Source organism: Pleurodeles waltl, chromosome 5 (assembly GCF_031143425.1).
Source record: "Pleurodeles waltl isolate 20211129_DDA chromosome 5, aPleWal1.hap1.20221129, whole genome shotgun sequence".
In the NCBI taxonomy this organism is placed as follows: Eukaryota; Metazoa; Chordata; class Amphibia; order Caudata; family Salamandridae; genus Pleurodeles; species Pleurodeles waltl.
Window position 1 is genome coordinate 1698000211 of NC_090444.1, and position 27134 is coordinate 1698027344.

At 47.3% G+C, this 27134-nt stretch overlaps 1 protein-coding gene across 4 annotated transcripts in view; it reads left to right on the forward strand.

The window, feature by feature from the left end:
* The window catches only part of EVA1A (eva-1 homolog A, regulator of programmed cell death), a 718938-nt gene that overhangs the window by 164472 nt on the left and 527332 nt on the right, over window positions 1–27134 (forward strand). For all 4 annotated transcript variants that reach the window (XM_069236051.1, XM_069236050.1, XM_069236049.1 and 1 more), the window contains exon 2: window positions 4233–4447. In XM_069236051.1, the coding sequence (XP_069092152.1) occupies window positions 4233–4447 (215 nt within the window). The remainder of the gene's footprint in view (window positions 1–4232; window positions 4448–27134) is intronic.

Sequence of the window (27134 nt, forward strand, 5' to 3'; positions counted from 1 at the left end):
ACAAAGTGTGCAAAATGTTTTAAGAGATAATGGTGCTTTAAAAATATAGATTTTAATAATGCCAAAGTGTACTAATGCATTTTTTTGCATTACCGTCCTTTCAACACCTCCAGGTGGTTTACATACAAAAAATATGATTACAATTACAATTAAAAGCAGGCACTTCACAGCCCGGTTGTTAACTTTTTATAGCCAGTACACCCCCCCTCCCATCACCCCCCCCAGCACCCTTTACATTTGCAGATTAACTCACAGTGCACATTTGCATTTCTTTCAGGCAAGCAGGCACCCTGGCAGGAAGGCTTGTTTTCCCAAGCTGCCTGCCCGCCTTTGGTTTCACACAGGAGACTCACTCAATGTTACTTCAGCTGAAGCATTTAAACTATGGGAATTAACCGTTGCAGGACGGTTGTGTTTCTGCAAAAGTAGGGGAACGGTGTTTCATAAATCAGAAAAGTATGGGCACAACCTGGCCCACTTCGACCACTGTTTATGTGTGAGGCGTGATTCAGACTGTCAGAAAATTCCTGACTGTAGCTAATTTATCTTTACCCTGGTATCTTCTCGGTACCCCAGCTGTGCCACATAAGGTAACAGAGACACAGAGAGTTAGAGTAATTTGCCACAGATCCCACCTGTGCCTCAAGAAATGTTACAGGTACAGCTCTGTGATTCTAAGTTCATCATCCTTAGATCTGCACTGGCAAGTCCAGTTTGATGCCCACAGCTGAGGTGTGTCTTGGGAATCCTGATAAATGCACCCACCAGGTAGCTCCTCAGAGATGATTTGGCCAAATTAAATCTTAAGGCATTTAGAGATTTGCCCAACCACACTGACTTGCAGCAGCAAAGGGGTACAAATAAGTATTTGCATTCTACATTGCGAGGTTCGTATTCAGCATATGCTCATCATTTAATGCATTTTCCCCTCTTCCCTCTTAATCAGGATTATGGACCCTAGAGGCCATTTATGACTTTCTGGTCGGCAATGTGTGTAATTGACCAGCAATGATGAGTCGTGGCTCCTTATGGCTAAAACAATGATTCTACACTGCTTGTGCCTGACCTGTACTTCTACAGAATGTTAGGACTGCAGCTAAACATTCTGACAAGCTGCCTTTGAACCCTCAAGAAACCTGAGAAGCCAGGCCTGCCTTGCGGTTCTTTTTCAATTTCCAAAGCCAAGAGGAACGCTTAGGTTCAGCAAAGATACAGAAGTGAGCAGGTGTGCCCATACCATGTTGACAAGACTGCGTTACGAACTATAAACCAACCCTCAGCGGTATCTCTCTTTCTTACCACAGCCATACAGTAAACATGTTTTTTTCTCAATAATGTCAGCCTCAACATGCCTGAAACCAGATCTGGGATTCTGCTGTCACCATGACTGTGGAAACATGAGAATGACTAATATCACATAAAGAGATTTGTGCTGGCGGCATTGGAATTAGTCTGTGGTATGAGGTGGGTCATATGACCAGTATGGCTATTTGGGACATTGTTGGCAGTGTTGTCTGGGTCACATGACTACATACATGCTGGAGACGTGGAAATGTATTGGCAGTGAAAGCTGGCAGCAGTATTACAATTTGTAGGGTGCTTGATGTTAGCATCACATTGGCCCACATAATGTATTATTGTTGTCACTGACATTTCAGTGATCAACACTTTGCTCATCAGATTAGACCAGTGGTTCCCAACCTTTTGACTTCTGTGGACCCCACACTTTATCATTACTAGAACCCAGGGAACCCCCACTGAGTCATTTTTGGAATCAGGGTACCCCCCACTAAGTCATTACTGAAATCTGGGTACCTAATCTGTTGTTATTATTTAGTTTTCTAAGCAGTCGCTGACCCCGTGAGGAGGCTTCGCGGACCCCAGGGGTCCACCGACCACAGGTTGGGAACCACTGGATTAGACTATAAAGATAACTTCTGGTGGTGAAACATCCGAATACTGCTACAAATCTGATTGTCCTAGGGCACTGATCGACAAATTCAAATACCATCATCATGAAACTGCGTGATTCGTCCCATGTTTCGTATGTGTAGATAGTCATCAAATGGGGCTGAGAACTCTCCCGGTTTGCAAGGAAGTAACTTATATAATTTAGCCAATTTCTTGTTCACCAATGGGAAGCTTCCTCCGAGCGGTTAGTACAAACCAATTGGCACATGATGATGAGAGCAAAACGTCTCTGTTTTGAAAAGTAAGAAGGAAGTATGACTCCTAACCGCAATAGAAAGCATGATTTGTTACCTCATACTTCACTCATTTACATACTTCTAAATATAGCTATCACTATATTTCAGTAGAATTTTACCTGCATATCAGAAATTTAATTTTTGTATTGAAATTGTAATTGCATTTATATAGTGCTTACCGCCTCTGACGAGGCATTGTAGCACTCTCATCTAGACTGCTTGATGTCCTTTATCGATACTGGTGCCCGAGGAAATGAAGGCCTCTTGTAACTTAATTCTCACATTGTCTTCTCCTGTTGTTGCAATGCATTGGCCAGCCTGATATTCTTTGTGTTAAAGCTACCCATCTTTCCATGCCCACCCACATGTGTCTCATGCCTGCTTAGAGACACCCCTTTATTTCAGTTTCCCTGCTTGCTCCGGCATGGCACCCAAAATACATTTGCCCTGAATATTCAAGGGCTGTTGTTAGAATAGTAAATTATTGTTTTGTTGAGTGTCAACGCACATTTCTGTGCCAATGTTCAGAGAAAATATATTTAAAACAAGCATTGGCAAGTCCCACAGATCTTGCCCATTCAAGCTTTTTTTGTCTTTGTCAGTGCTGTTTTTTTAGCCATGTTATAGGAGTGCGGCTGCTGTGCAGCATGACTGCAAGTAAAAAAAATGTTATGACGTGGTCCAGAAATACTGTATATTTTTGTGCACCGTTAGACACCATTAACACAAAGGACTGTTTGAAACAGGGTCCAAAATACACCTTGTTCTGACTGGAATTTTATTGAAGGTGGCTAAATTAATCACTTACTAAGGACCATGTTCTGTTCTAAAGATTGTCCTGTTACTCCATTTTGTAAATGAGTTGTTTGGCTGAACCTCCTGAGAATTGTTGAATACCGAGCTAGCCTTGTCTGGTGTGTGTGGCTAGTTTTCTAAGTTTTCACAATTATGTGGTCAATGGACAGAGGTCTTGTTCATTTTGGTGTACAATTAGTGTCAGAGTATTACAATACATCTTTCAAGAGATGGATCCCTCAGCAAAAAGGAACAGCGTGTTCTTCACAAATTCACTGCTTTCAATTTCATTGCTTTAGAAAAGTAGAGCTATCATTGCAGTGCATGGATAGTAAGGCGTCTACTTAGTATGGTGAAGATGCACTCATCGAATTCATGCTATTGACTTTCACCATCTTGCAGTGGCAGCCAGAGCTTTGGTTAACATAGTTGTGTTGCCGTGGCTGGAAGTGAGGCTGCAAGCGATGGCAGAGTCTCACATGCCCACGGTGCTGGCATGGCAGGGGTGTACTCCAACTCTATTTGCACCTTTCAGTGTGTCCCACTTCTGCACAGGCCCCTGACCGACCCCATTAGACTTCCCACAGTCTAAGGGGCAATTTTCTCTGAACACAGGAGACACAGATTATATGGTCTCCCTACAATCAACCACTGCCACATAGTGGGCGAAAAATGTAGGTGTCCAAATTGGTTGTGAAACTGCACAGGCTATGATGGTCACCATCGACAATGTTAAGATTTTGTAGATATTTACTGGAGTCCCAAAGGCTACCCCTCCCCGCCCTGCTTGGAACACTGATTTTTCCACCTCAATGTTAACACTCATTGGTTGGTTTGCCTAAGTTGTGCATTCATAAACAATCATAAATGTCTGCAAATCTATGGTCTATGAATAAGTACCTATCGTTTCTACTCATGAAGGACACTTTTTGAGCATCTAAGTGAAACTTGGGTGTGCAAATGTTATGTGAATTCTATCATGTCAAAATCACGTTTGTGTGGTATCATAAAATCTTAACAACTTCTTGTTAAAATTTCCTATACTATATTGCACTCTACAAGAAGCCTTCTGCTACACACTAACTGTACGCCTGATTACTGGAGCATTTGTTTGCCTAGTACGTACTTGGGAGAGTAATTGTGTTAAATTATGAGGTCCTTTATGTTAGTACTGTAAACTGACATTAAATTACAAGGATTAAAGGTTTTTTTGTTTATTTCCTTTGGCAGGCTATATTTCAAAAGTATTAAGAAATTATACAGACCACGCCTGCGATGGGGAATACATTTCGCTTCGATGTCCTCATAGAACCACCATCAGTATACAGTCTTCCTTTTATGGCCGAAACATGCCGAGCCACAAGATGTGCCCTTCTCGGTATCCACGGTCCTACGCGATGTTCCTGAAGGAAGACGTCTCTTGTTCAACTGATACGTCACTGCAGGTACAGAAGGGGTTCATGGTCTATGTTTCACTCATCCATTTAGTATGTTATAACACAGTCTGCCTTTAGTATGACCTTGTTTCGGTATCAGCTGTAATATCAGATCTAATATTTTTCTTCACAGTGAATATTATGGTGAAGTTTCGGCCCTTCTTTATAAGGAAGGAAGATAGTCGCTGTTTAGATCCTTCATATATCCTGTTTGGCTATAGCCCATTATCTTTTGGTGTTGCTATAGCCCATTGGTCTTCAAACCTTTTAACGCTACCCTCTCCCCCCAGTGAAAAAAAATTATTCGAGGCCCCGTCTGAATTTTTCACAATTATGCTATTAAACTGGCAATGTTTAAATATGTCTACACTTACTTAAACATTGCAGTTCTGTTACTGTTTCAGAAATGTAATCAAATATATGATGCTAAACATACTATTCTGGTCAGGCCTAGTGATGTAATAAAGGTGCTCCTGCGGTGCGGGGGGGTGTTAAGCTTTAGGGCCCCCCTCAGCACAGTGCAGTGACCTGCGACCTCCTAAGTGAGTCCAGAGAGGAGGATCCTCCAAATACTGTGCAGGGGACCCCCTCAAGTTTTGTTACGCCACTGAGGCAAGGGTTACTAACTTGTAAAAGTATCCACAGCATGATTATTAGAAGTGGGGGGGTGGGCTTTGAAGAATATTTGGAGTCCCTTCCCTTTTGACACATACTCCCAGCTTGGGTATAAATGACAACATGTGTGGCGGCCCCTTACAGAGAGGTTAACTGCTGCCCAGTTTTTTCAGCTTAAGACAAAGCCCTGTTATAAGCACATTGCTTCTTTTGGCCAGAGCCTGGCGCCCTCCCAGGGTTCACTTGAGGCCTCCCTAGGAGGGGCCGCCACCCAGTTTGAAGACCCCTGCACCGCTGCCAGATGATTCACAGAAGTGTGCCACTTTTCTAAACAATCGTGCCCTCGGTTTGGCCACTTTCTTGTCCACAAAAGGCCAAGAAATGGATAATCGAGAGCTGGATTTTAACTCTGATGTTTTCGGTAATTAACATACAATCTGGTTTGTATGTAGGTAGCTCCAACGTGTCATTGTGTTGAGTTAATCTGAAATGATAACAGCAGACAAGCATGTGTACGTTTTCCGTGTACGTAAATATACTAACATACATGCCAAAAGACCTGATTCAGGCTGGAGACTACCGATTTTGTTAAGCTAAGAGGTCTTCATTTCAGCTGACTCCCATTTAAATTTGTCTCTGCTTTAATGTAAGTCAACAGGGAGAATACATTGCCCCATGTTTTGTCCAAATCCCCCACTGTCCAGATTTAAAGTGTTGGCATGCATGTACTGAAGTGAATAGTAGGGCAGCTGTCAGGATGACAAGTGTGTGAAATAGATATTGTATGTTGTTTGTTCATTCAGTGTAGTCCTTCACGTAAAAAACAAAAACAAACGACAAACAAACCCTCTAGTACTTATGTAGTGGAATTCACTAATCACAAGCCTAGCTGGGGCACAACCAGGCACTGTACATTATTACATTTTTGAATTACCCAATTAAATTTCACATATTTACATTTGCGTTTCATATATTTATATTTGTGGGCAGAGGGCGATTAAAGGGTTGCTAAAACTCACACGATTTTCTGTTAAGTGCCAAGGCCGGAGTTCGAACTTCAGACCTCAGGTTCAAAGTGTGCACCCAGTGCATAATTTATAAATAAAAACGTGCCGGTGGCCAAAGCCCTCCTCTTATACACGCAGCTGCTGCAATTAAATGTTTGAACAGGGAATATGGGGGCAGCGCAATCCTGAAGCCTTCTCGGGCCTCTTCAATTTATTTACAGCCACTCCCTGCCCCTTCGGCTCACTCTTGCAGCTTTCTGCTTTCTCCCATTGTGACGATTTTTCGTTTTTCCCTTCCTCCGTCTTTCCCATGTGTGTATTTTGCTCGCAATAAATGCTTGAAGCAGAGAAATAAGCGCCGGCCCTAAAAAATAAGTGCCGGTGCTCAGCACCGGAAACAACAAGCACCAATTAAGCATGGTGTGCACCTTGACCGCTTGTAATTTTCTCGAGTAAAGGAAGAAAACTGATGAATTTATGATCACTTAGGCAGTGGCCAGACACACTATACATCTTCAGTTCCTTCATAAATCAAAGATCGATAATACTCTGCAACAATGTATGTAATGGTGAGAACGCGTTGTTTGAAGGCAGCCTTTGGCAACGAAGTCAAATTCCTTTACTCTAACCTCCAGGGTCCGTAGGAACGCATTTTTTGTTGGCTGCCTATCATAACTGTTGTACATTTTGAAATCTAATAGCAATCTAGAATGTAACTGTCTGAACATGACAGATGACTGTAATAAATGAAGATTACTGACATGCATGTTTAAAAAAAATAAAAATCCAGACAGGCTGCTACGGTCTTATGTGATGTAATTCAAACTTTACATTGTAAATGAAGCACATAGCACGAGATTTCGAACTTGAACATATTTTGAGTCGCTTTAATGATGTGAAACTAATGCAAGTTTATTGCGCTCCACTCCCAACAATCGCATAGGATCCTCTACAAAAGTTGGCCAGTGAGTTAACAAATTTAAAAACAAGTCAGGATTGCGCCATAAACAAGCACTGGCAAAGCCAATAGCTAGCAGTTTTAAATTCGTGCTCTATTGGTTTGCCAATGCTTGATTTTATAGGCAAAGTAAAAAGAAAAATCCAAAATGGCTGCCAGTGCATCACAACACAAGCGCGCATGTGAGTGGCCATCTTGCAGTATTTTGTCTGCAAGAGAAAAATCATTCCAAGAGATGAGTGGGAGAGTGAGGTGGTGAGTAGATGTTGGAGAGGGCGAGAATATGCTTGCTGTGCATCGCAAGTGGCATGTGACCAAATTATTTTCGGTTGATGAGTAGGGTGTGAAAACAGGCACGGATACCTACTGTCTCCAACACTATTTCCTGTAGCAATAAAACAATCCTCATGCAATGATAGGAGGCACTGGGTTTAAGAGATGAAATACCACAAAGAGGCACAAGCTGGACCATACTCCATTTTCTCTGCTTCCTGGAACCCCGGCTAGGAAAGGCAGGGCCAAGGACCCGCAGGTTGCCTCACGGATAGTGCTCCAAGAGCTCCTTACTGCCTACACTCTAGAAGAGTCTAACCTTCAGAAACATGCACTCAAGTCCCTTCAGAAACCACTTAGCAGACTACATTCTCTCAAAATCGGCTTATTTTATGAAAATGATCTTTATTATCATTTTCATAATTTCAGCAATTCATGTGTATGTCTCAGTGGAGCAAATCATGTGCCAGTACGCCATTTACAAATCAAGGATATATCTTCCTCCAGGTCCCAGTCATTTACATTCCTGACAGGCTACATAATCTGACCAAGCTTTCCTGGACTCTGGAGCATGAGTTTCTCGAGATGAAGGCATGCCTGCACGAGGGGATACCGACCCATCAGTGTGGTTCCCGCTGTGTGGGTTGCGATAGGGCTTCTCCTGAGATCACCAACTTATTTGCTTTACAAAATCTTACCACAATGAACAACTGGATAACAATATCATCTAACAATCTGAACCATGACCATGGCTGGTTTTAGCATAATCTATTCAGTATTTGGATCATGGAAGGACACAGTTGGTGTGCTTTCTTTAATCTTATAAACGATTATGGGGACTCTGCTCAACATGTTGCATGTTCGTGCTATTACCTTGGGTGATCTCACCTTCTATGTGGGTATGGGTGCCCGCCATGTCTGCCCTCCCCAATAAAAGAAGTGAGTGGTATTAGCTTGTATTTTGGTAAATATTTCTGGTTTATCCCTGCCTTCGTCTCATCAGCTCCCTCCCTTTGGGTTTAATGAGTCATCTTGGGTCTTCTCCGGGGCTGTGGTGTCTGCATGTGTTGTGTGGACCCTTGGAGGTCTCGTTCGTCCAGGTCTTCCAACATGTCCATATCTCTATATCACGTTCTGCGTGTTAGTCATGTCGAACCATTCCCAGCCGTCTGTCTTCGGCTATTTCCCATTCCCTAAGGTCTGTTCTCCATTGCTGTAATTTTGGGGGGTCTAGTCTGAGCCCAGTGTATCATGATACGACGTTCAGCCAAGACCAACCCTCAGCTGCACGAATCCGTAATGCCTTTTCTTCCCTCTTTTTGGGAGAGGAAGTAGGTTTAATAAGCAGTGCGTGGGTAATAATTCAATCTGTAGTGTTGTTATTTCTTTCAGGTTATCTATGACATTTGCCCAGAACACGTGTAACGGAGGGAAATCCCAAGTTATGTGTATGAAGTGTGCTGGTTTGTATCCACAGCAAGGGCATCCGGGCATATGTGTTTAACAAATTTTGTGGAGTCCCTGGGGAATGAGGTATGTGCAATGGAGGTAATGGAACTGGGTTTGCTTAAAGCGAGTGTTACTTGCTACTTTTCAAACCTGTGCAAATGCCCTTCGCCATTCCGATTCACTGAGGAGAGTTTCCAGGTCTGGTTCCCATCTACCCTGCACCCTTATCATATCCACCCTACGATCGGTCTTCAGGGCTTTGTATATTCGAGGCGTTAGACCTCTGGTTACCTCTGGATCTAGAATTGTGCACAGTGTGTGGGATTCCTCTGGTTCCTCTGGGAAGCTGAGCCACACTTCCCTGATTATATGAGAAATTTGATAAGTGTAGGAGGCTGGACTGGCTTGTAGTGAGTACCAAGGGAGTACTTGCACCTTGCACCAGGCCCAGTTATCCCTTATTAGTGTATAGGGTGTCTAGCAGCTTTGGCTGATAGATAATGGTAGCTTAGCAGAGCAGCTTAGGCTGAACTAGGAGACGTGTGAAGCTACTACAGTACCACTTAGTGTCATATGCACAATATCATAAGAAAACACAATACACAGTTATACTAAAAATAAAGGTACTTTATTTTTATGACAATATGCCAAAGTATCTTAGAGTGTACCCTCAGTGAGAGGATAGGAAATATACACAAGATATATATACACAATAGCAAAAATATGCAGTATAGTCTTAGAAAACAGTGCAAACAATGTATAGTTACAATAGGATGCAATGGGGAAACATAGGGATAGGGGCAACACAAACCATATACTCCAAAAGTGGAATGCGAACCAAGAATGGACCCCAAACCTATGTGACCTTGTAGAGGGTCGCTGGGACTATTAGAAAATAGTGAGAGTTAGAAAAATAACCCTCCCCAAGACCCTGAAAAGTGAGTGCAAAGTGCACTAAAGTTCCCCTAAGGACAAAGTAGTCGTGTTAGAGGAATAATGCAGGAAAGACACAAACCAGCAATGCAACAACTGTGGATTTCCAATCTAGGGTACCTGTGGAACAAGGGGACCAAGTCCAAAAGTCACAAGCAAGTCGGAGATGGGCAGATGCCCAGGAAATGCCAGCTGCGGGTGCAAAGAAGCTTCGACTGGACAGAAGAAGCTGAGGTTTCTGCAGGAACGAAAAGGGCTAGAGACTTCCCCTTTGGTGGACGGATCCCTCTCGCCTTGGAGAGTCGTGCAGAAGTGTTTTCCCGCCGGAAGGACGCCAACAAGCCTTGCTACACGCAAATCGTGCGTTTGGCGTTTTTGGACGCTGCTGGGGCCCAGGAGGGACCAGGAGGTCGCAAATTGGACCTGAAGAGAGAGGGGACGTCGAGCAAGACAAAGAGCCCTCACTGAAGCAGGTAGCACCCGGAGAAGTGCCAGAAACAGGCACTACGAGGATGCGTGAAACGGTGCTCGCCGAAGTTGCACAAAGGAGTCCCACGTCGCCGGAGACCAACTTAGAAAGTCGTGCAATGCAGGTTAGAGTGCCGTGGACCCAGGCTTGGCTGTGCACGAAGGATTTCCGCCGGAAGTGCACAGGGGCCGGAGTAGCTGCAAAGTCGCGGTTCCCAGCAATGCAGCCCAGCGAGGTGAGGCAAGGACTTACCTCCACCAAACTTGGGCTGAAGAGTCACTGGACTGTGGGGGTCACTTGGACAGAGTCGCTGGATTCGAGGGACCTCGCTCGTCGTGCTGAGAGGAGACCCAAGGGACCGGTGATGCAGCTTTTTGGTGCCTGCGGTTGCAGGGGGAAGATTCCGTCGACCCACGGGAGATTTCTTCGGAGCTTCTGGTGCAGAGAGGAGGCAGGCTACCCCCACAGCATGCACAAGCAGGAAAACAGTCGAGAAGGCGGCAGGATCAGCGTTACAGAGTTGCAGTAGTCGTCTTTGCTACTATGTTGCAGGTTTGCAGGCTTCCAGCGCGGTCAGCGGTCGTTTCCTTATCAGAAGGTGAAGAGAGAGATGCAAAGGAACTCGGCTGAGCTCATGCATTCGTTATCTAAAGTTTCCCCAGAGACAGAGACCCTAAATAGCCAGAAAAGAGGGTTTGGCTACCTAGGAGAGAGGAAAGGCTACTAACACCTGAAGGAGCCTATCAGCAGGAGTCTCTGACGTCACCTGGTGGCACTGGCCACTCAGAGCAGTCCAGTGTGCCAGCAGCACCTCTGTTTCCAAGATGGCAGAGGTCTGGAGCACACTGGAGGAGCTCTGGACACCTCCCAGGGGAGGTGCAGGTCAGGGGAGTGGTCACTCCCCTTTCCTTTGTCCAGTTTCGCGCCAGAGCAGGGGCTAAGGGGTCCCTGAACCGGTGTAGACTGGCTTATGCAGAATTGGGCACATCTGTGCCCAACAAAGCATTTCCAGAGGCTGGGGGAGGCTACTCCTCCCCTGCCTTCACACCATTTTCCAAAGGGAGAGGGTGTCACACCCTCTCTCAGAGGAAGTTCTTTGTTCTGCCATCCTGGGCCAGGCCTGGCTGGACCCCAGGAGGGCAGCTGCCTGTCTGAGGGGTTGGCAGCAGCAGCAGCTGCAGTGAAACCCCAGGAAGGGCAGTCTGGCAGTACCAGGGTCTGTGCTACAGACCACTGGGATCATGGAATTGTACCAACAATGCCAGGATGGCATAGAGGGGGCAATTCCATGATCATAGACATGTTACATGGCCATATTCGGAGTTACAATGGTGAAGCTACATATAGGTAGTGACCTATATGTAGTGCACGCGTGTAATGGTGTCCCCGCACTCACAAAGTTCAGTGAATTGGCTCTGAACAATGTGGGGGCACCTTGGCTAGTGCCAGGGTGCCCTCACACTAAGTAACTTTGCACCTAACCTTTACCAGGTAAAGGTTAGACATATAGGTGACTTATAAGTTACTTAAGTGCAGTGTAAAAATGGCTGTGAAATAACGTGGACGTTATTTCACTCAGGCTGCAGTGGCAGGCCTGTGTAAGAATTGTCAGAGCTCCCTATGGGTGGCAAAAGAAATGCTGCAGCCCATAGGGATCTCCTGGAACCCCAATTCCCTGGGTACCTCAGTACCATATACTAGGGAATTATAAGGGTGTTCCAGTAAGCCAATGTAAATTGGTAAAAATGGTCACTAGCCTGTTAGTGACAATTTGGAAAGAAATGAGAGAGCATAACCACTGAGGTTCTGATTAGCAGAGCCTCAGTGAGACAGTTAGTCACTACACAGGTAACACATTCAGGCACACTTATGAGCACTGGGGCCCTGGCTTACCAGGGTCCCAGTGACACATACAACTAAAACAACATATATACAGTGAAAAATGGGGGTAACATGCCAGGCAAGATGGTACTTTCCTACATTAAGCAGCCACCATTGTACCATTTTGTAAGATACATTACCGTTTGTGCCTGTCTGAAACTAGGTAGCCACTGTGTGGAGTGTAATCTTGCATATGGGGCACATTTTAGTACAGCTATATCCGTCCGTTCCCATATCTCTGCAACCTGGCGTACCAGAAAAGGGTAGCTGGGGTGCCTTTCATCAGGTATCCGGGAAGGTCGTCCACACCCGCCCAGTCATCCACTAGGTCTTTCTCGACATTCAGCCCTTCCCCACACCACTGCACAGCATATTGCAAGATTCCTGCATAGTAACACAATTTCAGATCCAGGACTTCTATCCCTCCCATTTCTGGATCCAGTTTTAACACTTCCAGTTTCACCCTGCTCTGTTTCCCCCATATAAAGGATATCAGAAGTTGGTTGAGTTTTCTAAATGTGGGTTTGGGAACAAGACATAGCAAATTCTGAAGCACCTACAGGCAACATGGGAGGAGAACCATCTTGCTCAAGGCCACCCTCCCCATTATGGAAAGTGAAAGTTTTTTCCAAAAGCCAGTGGAGGTCTCCAGCTGTTGTAACGTCACACCCATGTTTAGGTCATAATGGCCGTGTCTGTGCAAGCTATCCGGATGCCCAGGTATCTAAAATGCTTGCACTCCCACCTGAGCGGTGCCTGAGGGAGGCCCGTCACAGCCCGCATGTCCCGTCATCGGGGAAAAGTAATGATTTGGGTTGGTTAATATGTAGGCCTGACATACTGCCAAACTCTGTCAGGATATCAAGCAGTATGGGCGTAGAGTGCGTCGGGTTTGTGAGACAGATTAATGCTCCATCTGTGTATAACAAGACTACATGTGTGCGTCCTCCCACAGTCACCCCCCCATTCCGCCATTTCCTTCCTCCATTTTTGTGCTAGTGGCTCTATCGCGATTGCGAACAGAAACGGAGACAGGGGGTAGCCCTGACGGGTCCCCCTTTCCACACAAAAGGCTTCAGAGATCGTCTTCCCCTTTCGCTCACGTGCAAACGAATGGGTGTAAAGGAGGCGAACACAGGCAAGGAATTCTGGCCCTAGTCCCATCGTCTCCAGAACCGTCCACATGTATTCCCACTCAACAGTATCAAATGCTTTTTCTGTATCTTGTTCAGCTACAGCCACTAGAGCAGGGTTCCCTGCCATGGAGTGGCGGACATGTGATAGTCACCTCAGGTTCATGTGGGTTCCCCTGCCCAGTATGAAACCACATTGGTCTTTATGAACCGAGTTGGGTATGACTTGTTTTAGCCGTGTGGCCAGGACTTTGGCCAATAATTTGGTATCCACACAAAACATGGAAAGGGGTCTATACGAACCCAGCTCCTCTGAATCCCTGTCCGGCTTAGGGAGCATGACGATCTGGGTCTCACAAATTGACTGGGGCAAAATGCCCAATTTTTTTTGATTCAATAAAAGTCTTGAGCAGCTTGGGTATCAGTTGATTCCCATAGATCTGATAATATTCCATTGGTCACCCGTCTGAGCCTGGTGCTCTTTGGCGCGCTAGATCCCCTACTGGCTCTGTAAGCTCCCAAATCTGCAGCTCCACATCCAAGCCCTCTCGTTGCGCCTCTGTGAGATGAGGAAGGTTTAGTGTAGCCAGGTACATTTGTATCTCAGGTATCTGAATTCCCTCCCTTAACGTATACTGCCCTCTGGTGATCTGTCAGTAGTTTATGCCATTTTGCATGGTCACTCTTGTTCCGTCTACCCTTTTCAGAGACAAAATAAGGAGGAATCGTCTCTCCCGGCGAAGCAGCCAGGCCAGCAAGCGATCCAACCTGTCCCCTTCCCTATGTAGGAGCTGTTGATATTCATGTGAAGTCAGTTTATCAAGCCTGTCCCATAATTCTGTGATGCAGCGACAGATCTGTAGTTCAGTTTCACAGGTCCCAGCTGTGTCTGGACATGTCTGCTGTGTGGTGGCCAGGGAGCACTCAGCTTCCCTGAGATCGGACTCTAAGCGTCTACGTGTGCTAGAAATTCTGGACATGTATTCCCCTTGTGCAGTGACCTCTAGAGTATCCCACTCCAGACCCCTGGTTTCTGTAGATAACCAGTTTGCGGCAAAATATCCCACTAACACTTCACTAAGGTCCTCCGTGAAGGTGGGGTCTTTTAGAGTTTCCGGCCATAATCTCCAGGTTGTGACATGGGGCCTATGTCCCCCTCCCCCCGCTTGCCATTCTGCAGACACCTGAGAATGGTCTGACAGTAATCTACCCATGATTTGGACATTAGTGAGTATTGTTGCAATGTCGTGTGATACCAGAAATCTGTCAAGTCGGCTGCAGGTATGATGCATGGTAGAAAAGCATGTGTATTCTCAGTTGTCTGGATGAGTGATTTGCCATAAGTCTGTGCATTGTACCCGGTCCATGACTGTCTGAAGAGAAGTGGTTATGTGCGGTTCAGTTCGAATCTTTAGGGGGTGTCTATCCATTTCTCCATTAAGGACACAGTTAAAGTCCCCGGCCATATCAAAGGTATCGCAAGATAAGGAGTCAGCTCGTGTTTGAGTGCAGGGAAGAAGTTTCCATCATCTACATTTGGGGCATATACAATGAGTAAGCATATTTCCAACCCATTTAGCAGTCCGTGTACCCATAGGTATCTGCCATTGTGGGCAAATTCATTTAAAGGCCTTGCGGGCATAATTGGAGTAAGTAGCAGTGTATAACTGTCTCCTCAAATCCTTATGTAGTTTGGTGACCTCAGTGTCTGTCAAATGTGTCTCCTGGAGGAGCACTATTTGTATGCCATTTCGGCACAGGCATGTTAGAACCCTATGTCTTTTTATGAATTAGTTCAGCCCCCTTACATTCCATGTCAAAAGTCTATTCTGAGCCCCCATCTTAATTTTTACAGCCCTATATTGTCCTGCAGCTCCACTGCAGGTGTCAATTTCTCTACCTTGTAATTTGTGTAGTTGGTCAGACTAGCCATGTCTTCCCACCCACCTCTGGGTACACACATATGGACAATCTATGCATCCCCAACCATCATCAGGGTCCCCCCTTCTTGAGTCAACCAAATCAATGAAATATGAACATAGAACAGGGAACAGATCCTAACATCAACACTGTTAGACATGGGGTCTCTAGTTTGCAGTTGGTTTGCACTCTGCCCAAGTAGGGACTCTGACTCTAGTCAGGATAAAGGAGATACCCGGCTCAGATAACTCCTGCTCACTCCCTTGGTAGCTTGGCACAAGCAGTCAGGCTTATCTCAGAAGCAATGTGTAAAGCATTTGCACATAACACACAGTAACATTGTGAAAACAGTACAAAAGGACACCACACCAGTTTTAGAAAAATAGCCAATATTTATCTTTACAAAGCAAGACCAAATACAATAAAAATCCAGTAGTAGATATATGAATTATGTAAGATTTACTCAAAAATACAGTTCCTTGAAGTCAATAGCTTCACCTGGGGCTATCACGGTGTCATGATCAACAAAACCAACAGTTTAGGCTGGTTCTGGCATCGCAGGACAGCTATGGTGTCGGGAAGACCTGCAAACAGTACCTTTGGAATTGAAGGGCGTCGTGATCCTCGCGATGAGATCCAGAGAGCTGCGTCGCTGGCTTCGCGGTGTCAGTTCCGGAGTCGGTACGAGGGTTGTTGGGCCTTTGAAGTCACACGTGTTGCGGATCGAACACCGGGCTTATGAAATCAGGAGCGCTGGCGTGGATGCCTTCAGAGCTGCGGTGCAAAGCAGGACAATGTGACATGTGGTGCCCACAGGTCAAGGTGCAGGCAGCGACTTGGTGACGGCGTCCAGCAGCATCGGTGAGACCAGGGCTGCGGTGTGATGCGGGTGACATGCGGTGTCACCAGGTCACGGTGCAGGCAGCGGCGGCGGCGTTGCTGGAGCGATGTCATCGGTAGGCCCAAGCTGGCGGTGCGGAATGGGACGGTGCTACGTTACCCTCACGAGCGGTGTCCACAGGCCATGGTGCAGGCAGGGATACCTGCTGACGACACTGGAGTCAATGGTGCTGGCGTCGGTGGACCGGGGCTGCGGTGCGGGGTGGTGCGTTGTGTACCTTACAAGCGGTGTCCACAGGCCACGGTGCAGGCAGCGGCGCTGGTGTCAGCAGTGGTGGTGTCGTCAGGGGTGTCCAGGCGGCGGTGTGAGCAGGCAATGCAGAGTGTGGGGCCCACAAGTTGCGGTGTGAGCAGCGGCTCAGTGAAGTAGTCTGATGACGGTGTCAGTGACACCATTGTCGTGGTGCGAAGTGGGGCAGTGCTGCTCTGTGCAGCGTTGACAGGTCACGGTGCAGGCCAGCAGCTTCATTGACAGTGTTGCAGTGGTTTTTCTTTCTTACAGCACAGAACACACAGTTCCCAGTGCTGCAGGTCGAGGAAAGTGAAATCTTTGGTGTCCCTGAGAATTCCAACAGGAGGCAAGCTCTACTCCAAGCCCTTGGAGAACTTTCTCAAGCAGGATACACAGCAAAGTTCACCCTTCGCTCGCTTTTAAGGCAGAAGCAGCAACTGCAGGCCAATCCAGCAAAACAACACAGCAAAAGGACAGTACTCCTCCTCCAGCTCTTCAGCTCCTCTCCTTGGCAGAGGTTCCTCGTGATTCCAGAAAGATTCTAAAAGTTTGGGGTCCAATACTTATACCGCTTTCTGCCTTTGAAGTGGCAAACTTTAAAGCAAAGTCTCAAGTGTTTGCAAGATCATCTCTTGTCCAGGCCCCATACACACACCAGGGGGTTGGAGACTGCATGTGTGTGGGCAGGCATAATCCTTTCAGGTGTGAGTGACCACTCCTCTCTCCCCTCCAAGGACAGATGGCTCATCAGGATATGCAGACTACACCTCAGCTCCCTTTGTGTCACTGTCCAGAGGAGAGGTGCAAACAGCCTAACTGTCAAACTGACCCAGAGAGAGAATCCACAAACAGGCAGAGTCACAGAATGGTTTAAGCAAGAAAATGCCCACTTTCTAAAAGTGGCATTTTCAAACTAACAATCTAAAAACCAACTTCACTAAAAGATGTATTTTTGAATTGTGAGTTCAGAGACCCCGAACTCCATATTTCTATCTGCCCTCAAAGGGAATCTGCGCTTTAAAGTTATTTAAAGGCAGCCCCCATGTTAATCTATGAGAGAGATAGGCCTTGCAAAAGTGAAAAACACATTTGGCAGTATTTCACTGTTAGGATATGTAAAACACACCAGTACATGTTCTACCTTTTAAATATACAGCTCCCTGCCCCTGGGGCTACATAGGCCCTGCCTTAGGAGTGCCTTACATGTATAAAATAAGGAAGGTTTGGGCCTAGCAAGTGGGTTAAAGCTGCACCCACAGACATTGCAGTGGCAGGTCTGAGCCATGTTTACAAGGTTACTAATGTGGGTGGCACAACCAGTGCTGTAGGCCCACTATTAGCATTTGATTTACAGGCCCTGGGCACCCCTGTGCATGTTACTAGGGACTTACCGGTAAATCAAATATGCCAATCATGGATAAACCAATCAACAGTACAATTTACATAGGGAGCACTTGCACTTTAGCAGTGATCAGCAGTGGTAAAGTGCGCAGAGACAATAAACCGGCAAAAAAAAAGAGTCCAGTATACCATAAAAACAGGAGGTCAGAAGGCAAAAAGACAGAGGAGATGCCAAAAAGCTGCTGGTCTAACACCTGCTATACGGTAGTCTTTCAGAGTTACAGTGTTCATTGCCACCTAAATGAGGGGGGTCAGTCCACCACCAGGGGGGATTCCCTGGGTTTCCAGGCACCCAGCAGGCTAAACTATGTGGGTCGAAAACGTATTCCTGCAAGTTGGCACAGAATTGTATGGCCAGCGTCTCCTACAATGAGGGAAGAGTGGGGACCTCCACCCCATCCTTATATTTCTGAAAAGTTCAATGCACTAGTGTCACTTCACTGAGGGCCGTGCATGTTACTCAGGTCCCTTAATGTACCTCTATGTGTGCTTTTCCGTGGGCCTCGCTCTTGCCTATATTTGTCCCCCCGTGTTGGGGGTCGCAGAGCCCGCGGCGGCCCTTTTCTCCGGCCGAGGGCTGTTCTTTTGGCCCTGGCGAGACCTGAGGCCCAGGATTGGGCGTCGATCCTCGCCACACACAGCGCGCGACGCGGGTGTTGTCGTGGGGTGTCTGCGCCACCCCCCAGCATCACACGCTTACCGGGTGCCCCATTTCAGGGCCTTCCTTTCCTCCTTATGATTCCTGGAGCCATGCCTTCTCCTTCCCAGCACACCTTGCACCTCTCTTTTCCCTGCATGCATCTGCTCCCTTTTTTACTATGGTGCCTTTTCCTATCTATTACTATAGCCCCTTCCCAATCCAAAATGGTGGTGTTACTTCTTTCTGTCTATCACTTCCTGTCTACGGGTATATAAGGGGAATCAATTCTTCTTCTCATTGCGTTGCAACACTTCTGCTGTGGTGGTCACGCTCCGGCTGGTCTTTGCTTGGACTCCAGTTGTTCCTGTTTTTCCTCTGCTTTCCAGAATTTCCAGGCTTCTGAGTGCTAATTCCTTGCGTCCTCCTTCTGTTCCAGTGAGTTCCTGTTGGAGGTTTTTTCCCCTTGGGGTTTTTTCCTCTGGGACGGCTTCTGAAGGGCACGGACTGTGGTGGCGTACTATTGTCAACAGCACCGTGGCTACCGGAAGGGGTCGCCCCTACCTCGGTCAGAGTAGGACTTGCAGGAACCGGGGCCGCACACCGTCCCTTTCTGATACAGACGGTAAGCCGAGGGTGAATCGTGACAATATTAGATTGGGATCCCTGGAGCCCTGCAGCGACCCCACAAGGGCTACCGCCAGTCCCAGCAGAGGCCCCACACCCTCCAGGGCAATCTCCCCTCTGTACTGCTTCTCTGGTCACCTTAGGGCCCAATCCACCACCAGATCTCCGCTGGCACACTGTGGATGATGGTCCTCCCATCCCCCCCTCCTCACCTCTGGGACCGTTCAGGTCTTCTCTGCTCCATTACAGGTGCCTACAGGCCGCTGTGGTGTCCTCGTTACAGTCCAAGCAGGCCGCGATCCCACGAAGGCCGAACAGCAGTCCTTGCGGCTAGCCTGCCCTCCAATGCTCGTCCCTCAGCATATACCTCTCCAGCTCGTGTGGGCATGGTAGCCCAAAGTGGCACTCATTCTCTCCGTGGCCGTTAACCACACGTCCTCTCTGGGCAGCCGCTGTTCAGCCCACGTCCTGTGGGATTCTCAGCCAGGGCCGGCCCATCGTGTCCACTGGGCCCCTTAGCGATGCCGGGATATTAGGGGTGCATATTTCTGTATGTGGAGTATCTGGCATGCAGAATTCCTTAGGATTATTGTGGGGCTGCTGCAGAGCTTAGAGGCAAACCTACGCACAGCCACCATCTTGGCCATGCCCCCCTAAAATCGCCTTATAACATAACCCCTTGCTGCATCCTTCCTCCTATCTAGAGACCCATTGCTAAGCTTCCTTCTCGGTCCCCCAAACTATGGCTCACATAGGACTCTTGTAGGAAAGTCCTCCTTTTTGCCCTGGTCACCCCAAACATTTTGGACAGATACTGGTGGTTAGTGACTCTTGCTTATCAGTCCCAGGGCCGTGCTCTGTGTAAAGTGGATATGCAAAGTAGGCTAATTATAATTGGCAATAACAACTACCTATAAGTCCCTAGTATGAGATACCCAGTGTCCTTTTAAAGGCAGGCCTGCATTGCTGGCTGCTTTTAAACTAAAGTTACATGCAAATTCGACTTTGGAATTAAAAGTACTTCCAAAGTCTTAAACTACCTTATTTGTACATATAAGTCACCCACAATGTGCCCTATGTGCCCCTAGGGTTGGGTGCCATGTAACTATAAGCAGGGACCTTATAAAATAGTTTTATAAGCCCTGGTGAGGTAAAACAGCCAAATTTGTTTTTCCCTCATTGCAGTGAATGGCCTCCATAGGCTAAAATGGGGAGACTTTATTTTAATTTATAAAGTCCCCTTAAGTGTCAGATACTTCAAGTTTGGTATCAAATTAATTGTTATAATAAATCCCACAACTTACAATTGTTGGATTTAATATAACTTGTTCAGGTAAAGAGTTTTAAACTCTACCTAAAAAGTTGCCAACTTCAGTCCTGTAGTGACAACAGTCAAAATGGGGAGCACCCTGTCTTCTATTCCAGCATTTGTGACCCCAAGGCATCATGGTAAATGCAGTCATTAGCACGAATTTGAACAGAGTTTTAAAAGTTTTTCACCATAAGTTGGTGCGGCGAGTGCCGTATCTTCGGACACGTGTTTCTGGCTATTTGGCCGTCGTCAGCGAAGAGCAACGTGTAGCTGGAGGGGTTGCTTGAAATGCCGCCTTGAAAGTATTCACAGGTTTATGTACCACTCAAGAAGGCGCACAGGTGCTTCACCCGAGCTCGTCAGCTCAGAGGCTCACGGGAGCCTTAATTACAACAGTCAAAATGGGGAGCACCCTGTCTTCCATTCCAGCATTTGTGACCCCAAGGCATCATGGTAAATGCAGTCATTAGCACGAATTTGAACAGAGTTTTAAAAGTTTTTCACCATAAGTTGGTGCGGCGAGTGCCGTATCTTCGGACACGTGTTTCTGGCTATTTGGCCGTCGTCAGCGAAGAGCAACGTGTAGCTGGCGGGGTTGCTTGAAATGCCGCCTTGAAAGTATTCACAGGTTTATGTACCACTCAAGAAGGCGCACAGGTGCTTCACCCGAGCTCGTCAGCTCAGAGGCTCACGGGAGCCTTAATTACAACAGTCAAAATGGGGAGCACCCTGTCTTCCATTCCAGCATTTGTGACCCCAAGGCATCATGGTAAATGCAGTCATTAGCACGAATTTGAACAGAGTTTTAAAAGTTTTTCACCATAAGTTGGTGCGGCGAGTGCCGTATCTTCGGACACGTGTTTCTGGCTATTTGGCCGTCGTCAGCGAAGAGCAACGTGTAGCTGGCGGGGTTGCTTGAAATGCCGCCTTGAAAGTATTCACAGGTTTATGTACCACTCAAGAAGGCGCACAGGTGCTTCACCCGAGCTCGTCAGCTCAGAGGCTCACGGGAGCCTTAATTACAACAGTCAAAATGGGGAGCACCCTGTCTTCCATTCCAGCATTTGTGACCCCAAGGCATCATGGTAAATGCAGTCATTAGCACGAATTTGAACAGAGTTTTAAAAGTTTTTCACCATAAGTTGGTGCGGCGAGTGCCGTATCTTCGGACACGTGTTTCTGGCTATTTGGCCGTCGTCAGCGAAGAGCAACGTGTAGCTGGCGGGGTTGCTTGAAATGCCGCCTTGAAAGTATTCACAGGTTTATGTACCACTCAAGAAGGCGCACAGGTGCTTCACCCGAGCTCGTCAGCTCAGAGGCTCACGGGAGCCTTAATTACAACAGTCAAAATGGGGAGCACCCTGTCTTCCATTCCAGCATTTGTGACCCCAAGGCATCATGGTAAATGCAGTCATTAGCACGAATTTGAACAGAGTTTTAAAAGTTTTTCACCATAAGTTGGTGCGGCGAGTGCCGTATCTTCGGACACGTGTTTCTGGCTATTTGGCCGTCGTCAGCGAAGAGCAACGTGTAGCTGGCGGGGTTGCTTGAAATGCCGCCTTGAAAGTATTCACAGGTTTATGTACCACTCAAGAAGGCGCACAGGTGCTTCACCCGAGCTCGTCAGCTCAGAGGCTCACGGGAGCCTTAATTACAACAGTCAAAATGGGGAGCACCCTGTCTTCCATTCCAGCATTTGTGACCCCAAGGCATCATGGTAAATGCAGTCATTAGCACGAATTTGAACAGAGTTTTAAAAGTTTTTCACCATAAGTTGGTGCGGCGAGTGCCGTATCTTCGGACACGTGTTTCTGGCTATTTGGCCGTCGTCAGCGAAGAGCAACGTGTAGCTGGCGGGGTTGCTTGAAATGCCGCCTTGAAAGTATTCACAGGTTTATGTACCACTCAAGAAGGCGCACAGGTGCTTCACCCGAGCTCGTCAGCTCAGAGGCTCACGGGAGCCTTAATTACAACAGTCAAAATGGGGAGCACCCTGTCTTCCATTCCAGCATTTGTGACCCCAAGGCATCATGGTAAATGCAGTCATTAGCACGAATTTGAACAGAGTTTTAAAAGTTTTTCACCATAAGTTGGTGCGGCGAGTGCCGTATCTTCGGACACGTGTTTCTGGCTATTTGGCCGTCGTCAGCGAAGAGCAACGTGTAGCTGGCGGGGTTGCTTGAAATGCCGCCTTGAAAGTATTCACAGGTTTATGTACCACTCAAGAAGGCGCACAGGTGCTTCACCCGAGCTCGTCAGCTCAGAGGCTCACGGGAGCCTTAATTACAACAGTCAAAATGGGGAGCACCCTGTCTTCCATTCCAGCATTTGTGACCCCAAGGCATCATGGTAAATGCAGTCATTAGCACGAATTTGAACAGAGTTTTAAAAGTTTTTCACCATAAGTTGGTGCGGCGAGTGCCGTATCTTCGGACACGTGTTTCTGGCTATTTGGCCGTCGTCAGCGAAGAGCAACGTGTAGCTGGCGGGGTTGCTTGAAATGCCGCCTTGAAAGTATTCACAGGTTTATGTACCACTCAAGAAGGCGCACAGGTGCTTCACCCGAGCTCGTCAGCTCAGAGGATCACGGGAGCCTTAATTACAACAGTCAAAATGGGGAGCACCCTGTCTTCCATTCCAGCATTTGTGACCCCAAGGCATCATGGTAAATGCAGTCATTAGCACGAATTTGAACAGAGTTTTAAAAGTTTTTCACCATAAGTTGGTGCGGCGAGTGCCGTATCTTCGGACACGTGTTTCTGGCTATTTGGCCGTCGTCAGCGAAGAGCAACGTGTAGCTGGCAGGGTTGCTTGAAATGCCGCCTTGAAAGTATTCACAGGTTTATGTACCACTCAAGAAGGCGCACAGGTGCTTCACCCGAGCTCGTCAGCTCAGAGGCTCACGGGAGCCTTAATTACAACAGTCAAAATGGGGAGCACCCTGTCTTCCATTCCAGCATTTGTGACCCCAAGGCATCATGGTGAATGCAGTCATTAGCACGAATTTGAACAGAGTTTTAAAAGTTTTTCACCATAAGTTGGTGCGGCGAGTGCCGTATCTTCGGACACGTGTTTCTGGCTATTTGGCCGTCGTCAGCGAAGAGCAACGTGTAGCTGGCGGGGTTGCTTGAAATGCCGCCTTGAAAGTATTCACAGGTTTATGTACCACTCAAGAAGGCGCACAGGTGCTTCACCCGAGCTCGTCAGCTCAGAGGCTCACGGGAGCCTTAATTACAACAGTTAAAATGGGGAGCACCCTGTCTTCCATTCCAGCATTTGTGACCCCAAGGCATCATGGTAAATGCAGTCATTAGCACGAATTTGAACAGAGTTTTAAAAGTTTTTCACCATAAGTTGGTGCGACGAGTGCCGTATCTTCGGACACGTGTTTCTGGCTATTTGGCCGTCGTCAGCGAAGAGCAACGTGTAGCTGGCGGGGTTGCTTGAAATGCCGCCTTGAAAGTATTCACAGGTTTATGTACCACTCAAGAAGGCGCACAGGTGCTTCACCCGAGCTCGTCAGCTCAGAGGCTCACGGGAGCCTTAATTACAACAGTCAAAATGGGGAGCACCCTGTCTTCCATTCCAGCATTTGTGACCCCAAGGCATCATGGTAAATGCAGTCATTAGCACGAATTTGAACAGAGTTTTAAAAGTTTTTCACCATAAGTTGGTGCGGCGAGTGCCGTATCTTCGGACACGTGTTTCTGGCTATTTGGCCGTCGTCAGCGAAGAGCAACGTGTAGCTGGCGGGGTTGCTTGAAATGCCGCCTTGAAAGTATTCACAGGTTTATGTACCACTCAAGAAGGCGCACAGGTGCTTCACCCGAGCTCGTCAGCTCAGAGGCTCACGGGAGCCTTAATTACAACAGTCAAAATGGGGAGCACCCTGTCTTCCATTCCAGCATTTGTGACCCCAAGGCATCATGGTAAATGCAGTCATTAGCACGAATTTGAACAGATTTTTAAAAGTTTTTCACCATAAGTTGGTGCGGCGAGTGCCGTATCTTCGGACACGTGTTTCTGGCTATTTGGCCGTCGTCAGCGAAGAGCAACGTGTAGCTGGCGGAGTTGCTTGAAATGCCGCTTTGAAAGTATTCACAGGTTTATGTACCACTCAAGAAGGCGCACAGGTGCTTCACCCGAGCTCGTCAGCTCAGAGGCTCACGGGAGCCTTAATTACAACAGTCAAAATGGGGAGCACCCTGTCTTCCATTCCAGCATTAGTGACCCCAAGGCATCATGGTAAATGCAGTCATTAGCACGAATTTGAACAGAGTTTTAAAAGTTTTTCACCATAAGTTGGTGCGGCGAGTGCCGTATCTTCGGACACGTGTTTCTGGCTATTTGGCCGTCGTCAGCGAAGAGCAACGTGTAGCTGGCGGGGTTGCTTGAAATGCCGCCTTGAAAGTATTCACAGGTTTATGTACCACTCAAGAAGGCGCACAGGTGCTTCACCCAAGCTCGTCAGCTCAGAGGCTCACGGGAGCCTTAATTACAACAGTCAAAATGGGGAGCACCCTGTCTTCCATTCCAGCATTTGTGACCCCAAGGCATCATGGTAAATGCAGTCATTAGCACGAATTTGAACAGAGTTTTAAAAGTTTTTCACCATAAGTTGGTGCGGCGAGTGCCGTATCTTCGGACACGTGTTTCTGGCTATTTGGCCGTCGTCAGCGAAGAGCAACGTGTAGCTGGCGGGGTTGCTTGAAATGCCGCCTTGAAAGTATTCACAGGTTTATGTACCACTCAAGAAGGCGCACAGGTGCTTCACCCGAGCTCGTCAGCTCAGAGGCTCACGGGAGCCTTAATTACAACAGTCAAAATGGGGAGCACCCTGTCTTCCATTCCAGCATTTGTGACCCCAAGGCATCATGGTAAATGCAGTCATTAGCACGAATTTGAACAGAGTTTTAAAAGTTTTTCACCATAAGTTGGTGCGGCGAGTGCCGTATCTTCGGACACGTGTTTCTGGCTATTTGGCCGTCGTCAGCGAAGAGCAACGTGTAGCTGGCGGGGTTGCTTGAAATGCCGCCTTGAAAGTATTCACAGGTTTATGTACCACTCAAGAAGGCGCACAGGTGCTTCACCCGAGCTCGTCAGCTCAGAGGCTCACGGGAGCCTTAATTACAACAGTCAAAATGGGGAGCACCCTGTCTTCCATTCCAGCATTTGTGACCCCAAGGCATCATGGTAAATGCAGTCATTAGCACGAATTTGAACAGAGTTTTAAAAGTTTTTCACCATAAGTTGGTGCGGCGAGTGCCGTATCTTCGGACACGTGTTTCTGGCTATTTGGCCGTCGTCAGCGAAGAGCAACGTGTAGCTGGCGGGGTTGCTTGAAATGCCGCCTTGAAAGTATTCACAGGTTTATGTACCACTCAAGAAGGCGCACAGGTGCTTCACCCGAGCTCGTCAGCTCAGAGGCTCACGGGAGCCTTAATTACAACAGTCAAAATGGGGAGCACCCTGTCTTCCATTCCAGCATTTGTGACCCCAAGGCATCATGGTAAATGCAGTCATTAGCACGAATTTGAACAGAGTTTTAAAAGTTTTTCACCATAAGTTGGTGCGGCGAGTGCCGTATCTTCGGACACGTGTTTCTGGCTATTTGGCCGTCGTCAGCGAAGAGCAACGTGTAGCTGGCGGGGTTGCTTGAAATGCCGCCTTGAAAGTATTCACAGGTTTATGTACCACTCAAGAAGGCGCACAGGTGCTTCACCCGAGCTCGTCAGCTCAGAGGCTCACGGGAGCCTTAATTACAACAGTCAAAATGGGGAGCACCCTGTCTTCCATTCCAGCATTTGTGACCCCAAGGCATCATGGTAAATGCAGTCATTAGCACGAATTTGAACAGAGTTTTAAAAGTTTTTCACCATAAGTTGGTGCGGCGAGTGCCGTATCTTCGGACACGTGTTTCTGGCTATTTGGCCGTCGTCAGCGAAGAGCAACGTGTAGCTGGCGGGGTTGCTTGAAATGCCGCCTTGAAAGTATTCACAGGTTTATGTACCACTCAAGAAGGCGCACAGGTGCTTCACCCGAGCTCGTCAGCTCAGAGGATCACGGGAGCCTTAATTACAACAGTCAAAATGGGGAGCACCCTGTCTTCCATTCCAGCATTTGTGACCCCAAGGCATCATGGTAAATGCAGTCATTAGCACGAATTTGAACAGAGTTTTAAAAGTTTTTCACCATAAGTTGGTGCGGCGAGTGCCGTATCTTCGGACACGTGTTTCTGGCTATTTGGCCGTCGTCAGCGAAGAGCAACGTGTAGCTGGCAGGGTTGCTTGAAATGCCGCCTTGAAAGTATTCACAGGTTTATGTACCACTCAAGAAGGCGCACAGGTGCTTCACCCGAGCTCGTCAGCTCAGAGGCTCACGGGAGCCTTAATTACAACAGTCAAAATGGGGAGCACCCTGTCTTCCATTCCAGCATTTGTGACCCCAAGGCATCATGGTGAATGCAGTCATTAGCACGAATTTGAACAGAGTTTTAAAAGTTTTTCACCATAAGTTGGTGCGGCGAGTGCCGTATCTTCGGACACGTGTTTCTGGCTATTTGGCCGTCGTCAGCGAAGAGCAACGTGTAGCTGGCGGGGTTGCTTGAAATGCCGCCTTGAAAGTATTCACAGGTTTATGTACCACTCAAGAAGGCGCACAGGTGCTTCACCCGAGCTCGTCAGCTCAGAGGCTCACGGGAGCCTTAATTACAACAGTTAAAATGGGGAGCACCCTGTCTTCCATTCCAGCATTTGTGACCCCAAGGCATCATGGTAAATGCAGTCATTAGCACGAATTTGAACAGATTTTTAAAAGTTTTTCACCATAAGTTGGTGCGGCGAGTGCCGTATCTTCGGACACGTGTTTCTGGCTATTTGGCCGTCGTCAGCGAAGAGCAACGTGTAGCTGGCGGAGTTGCTTGAAATGCCGCTTTGAAAGTATTCACAGG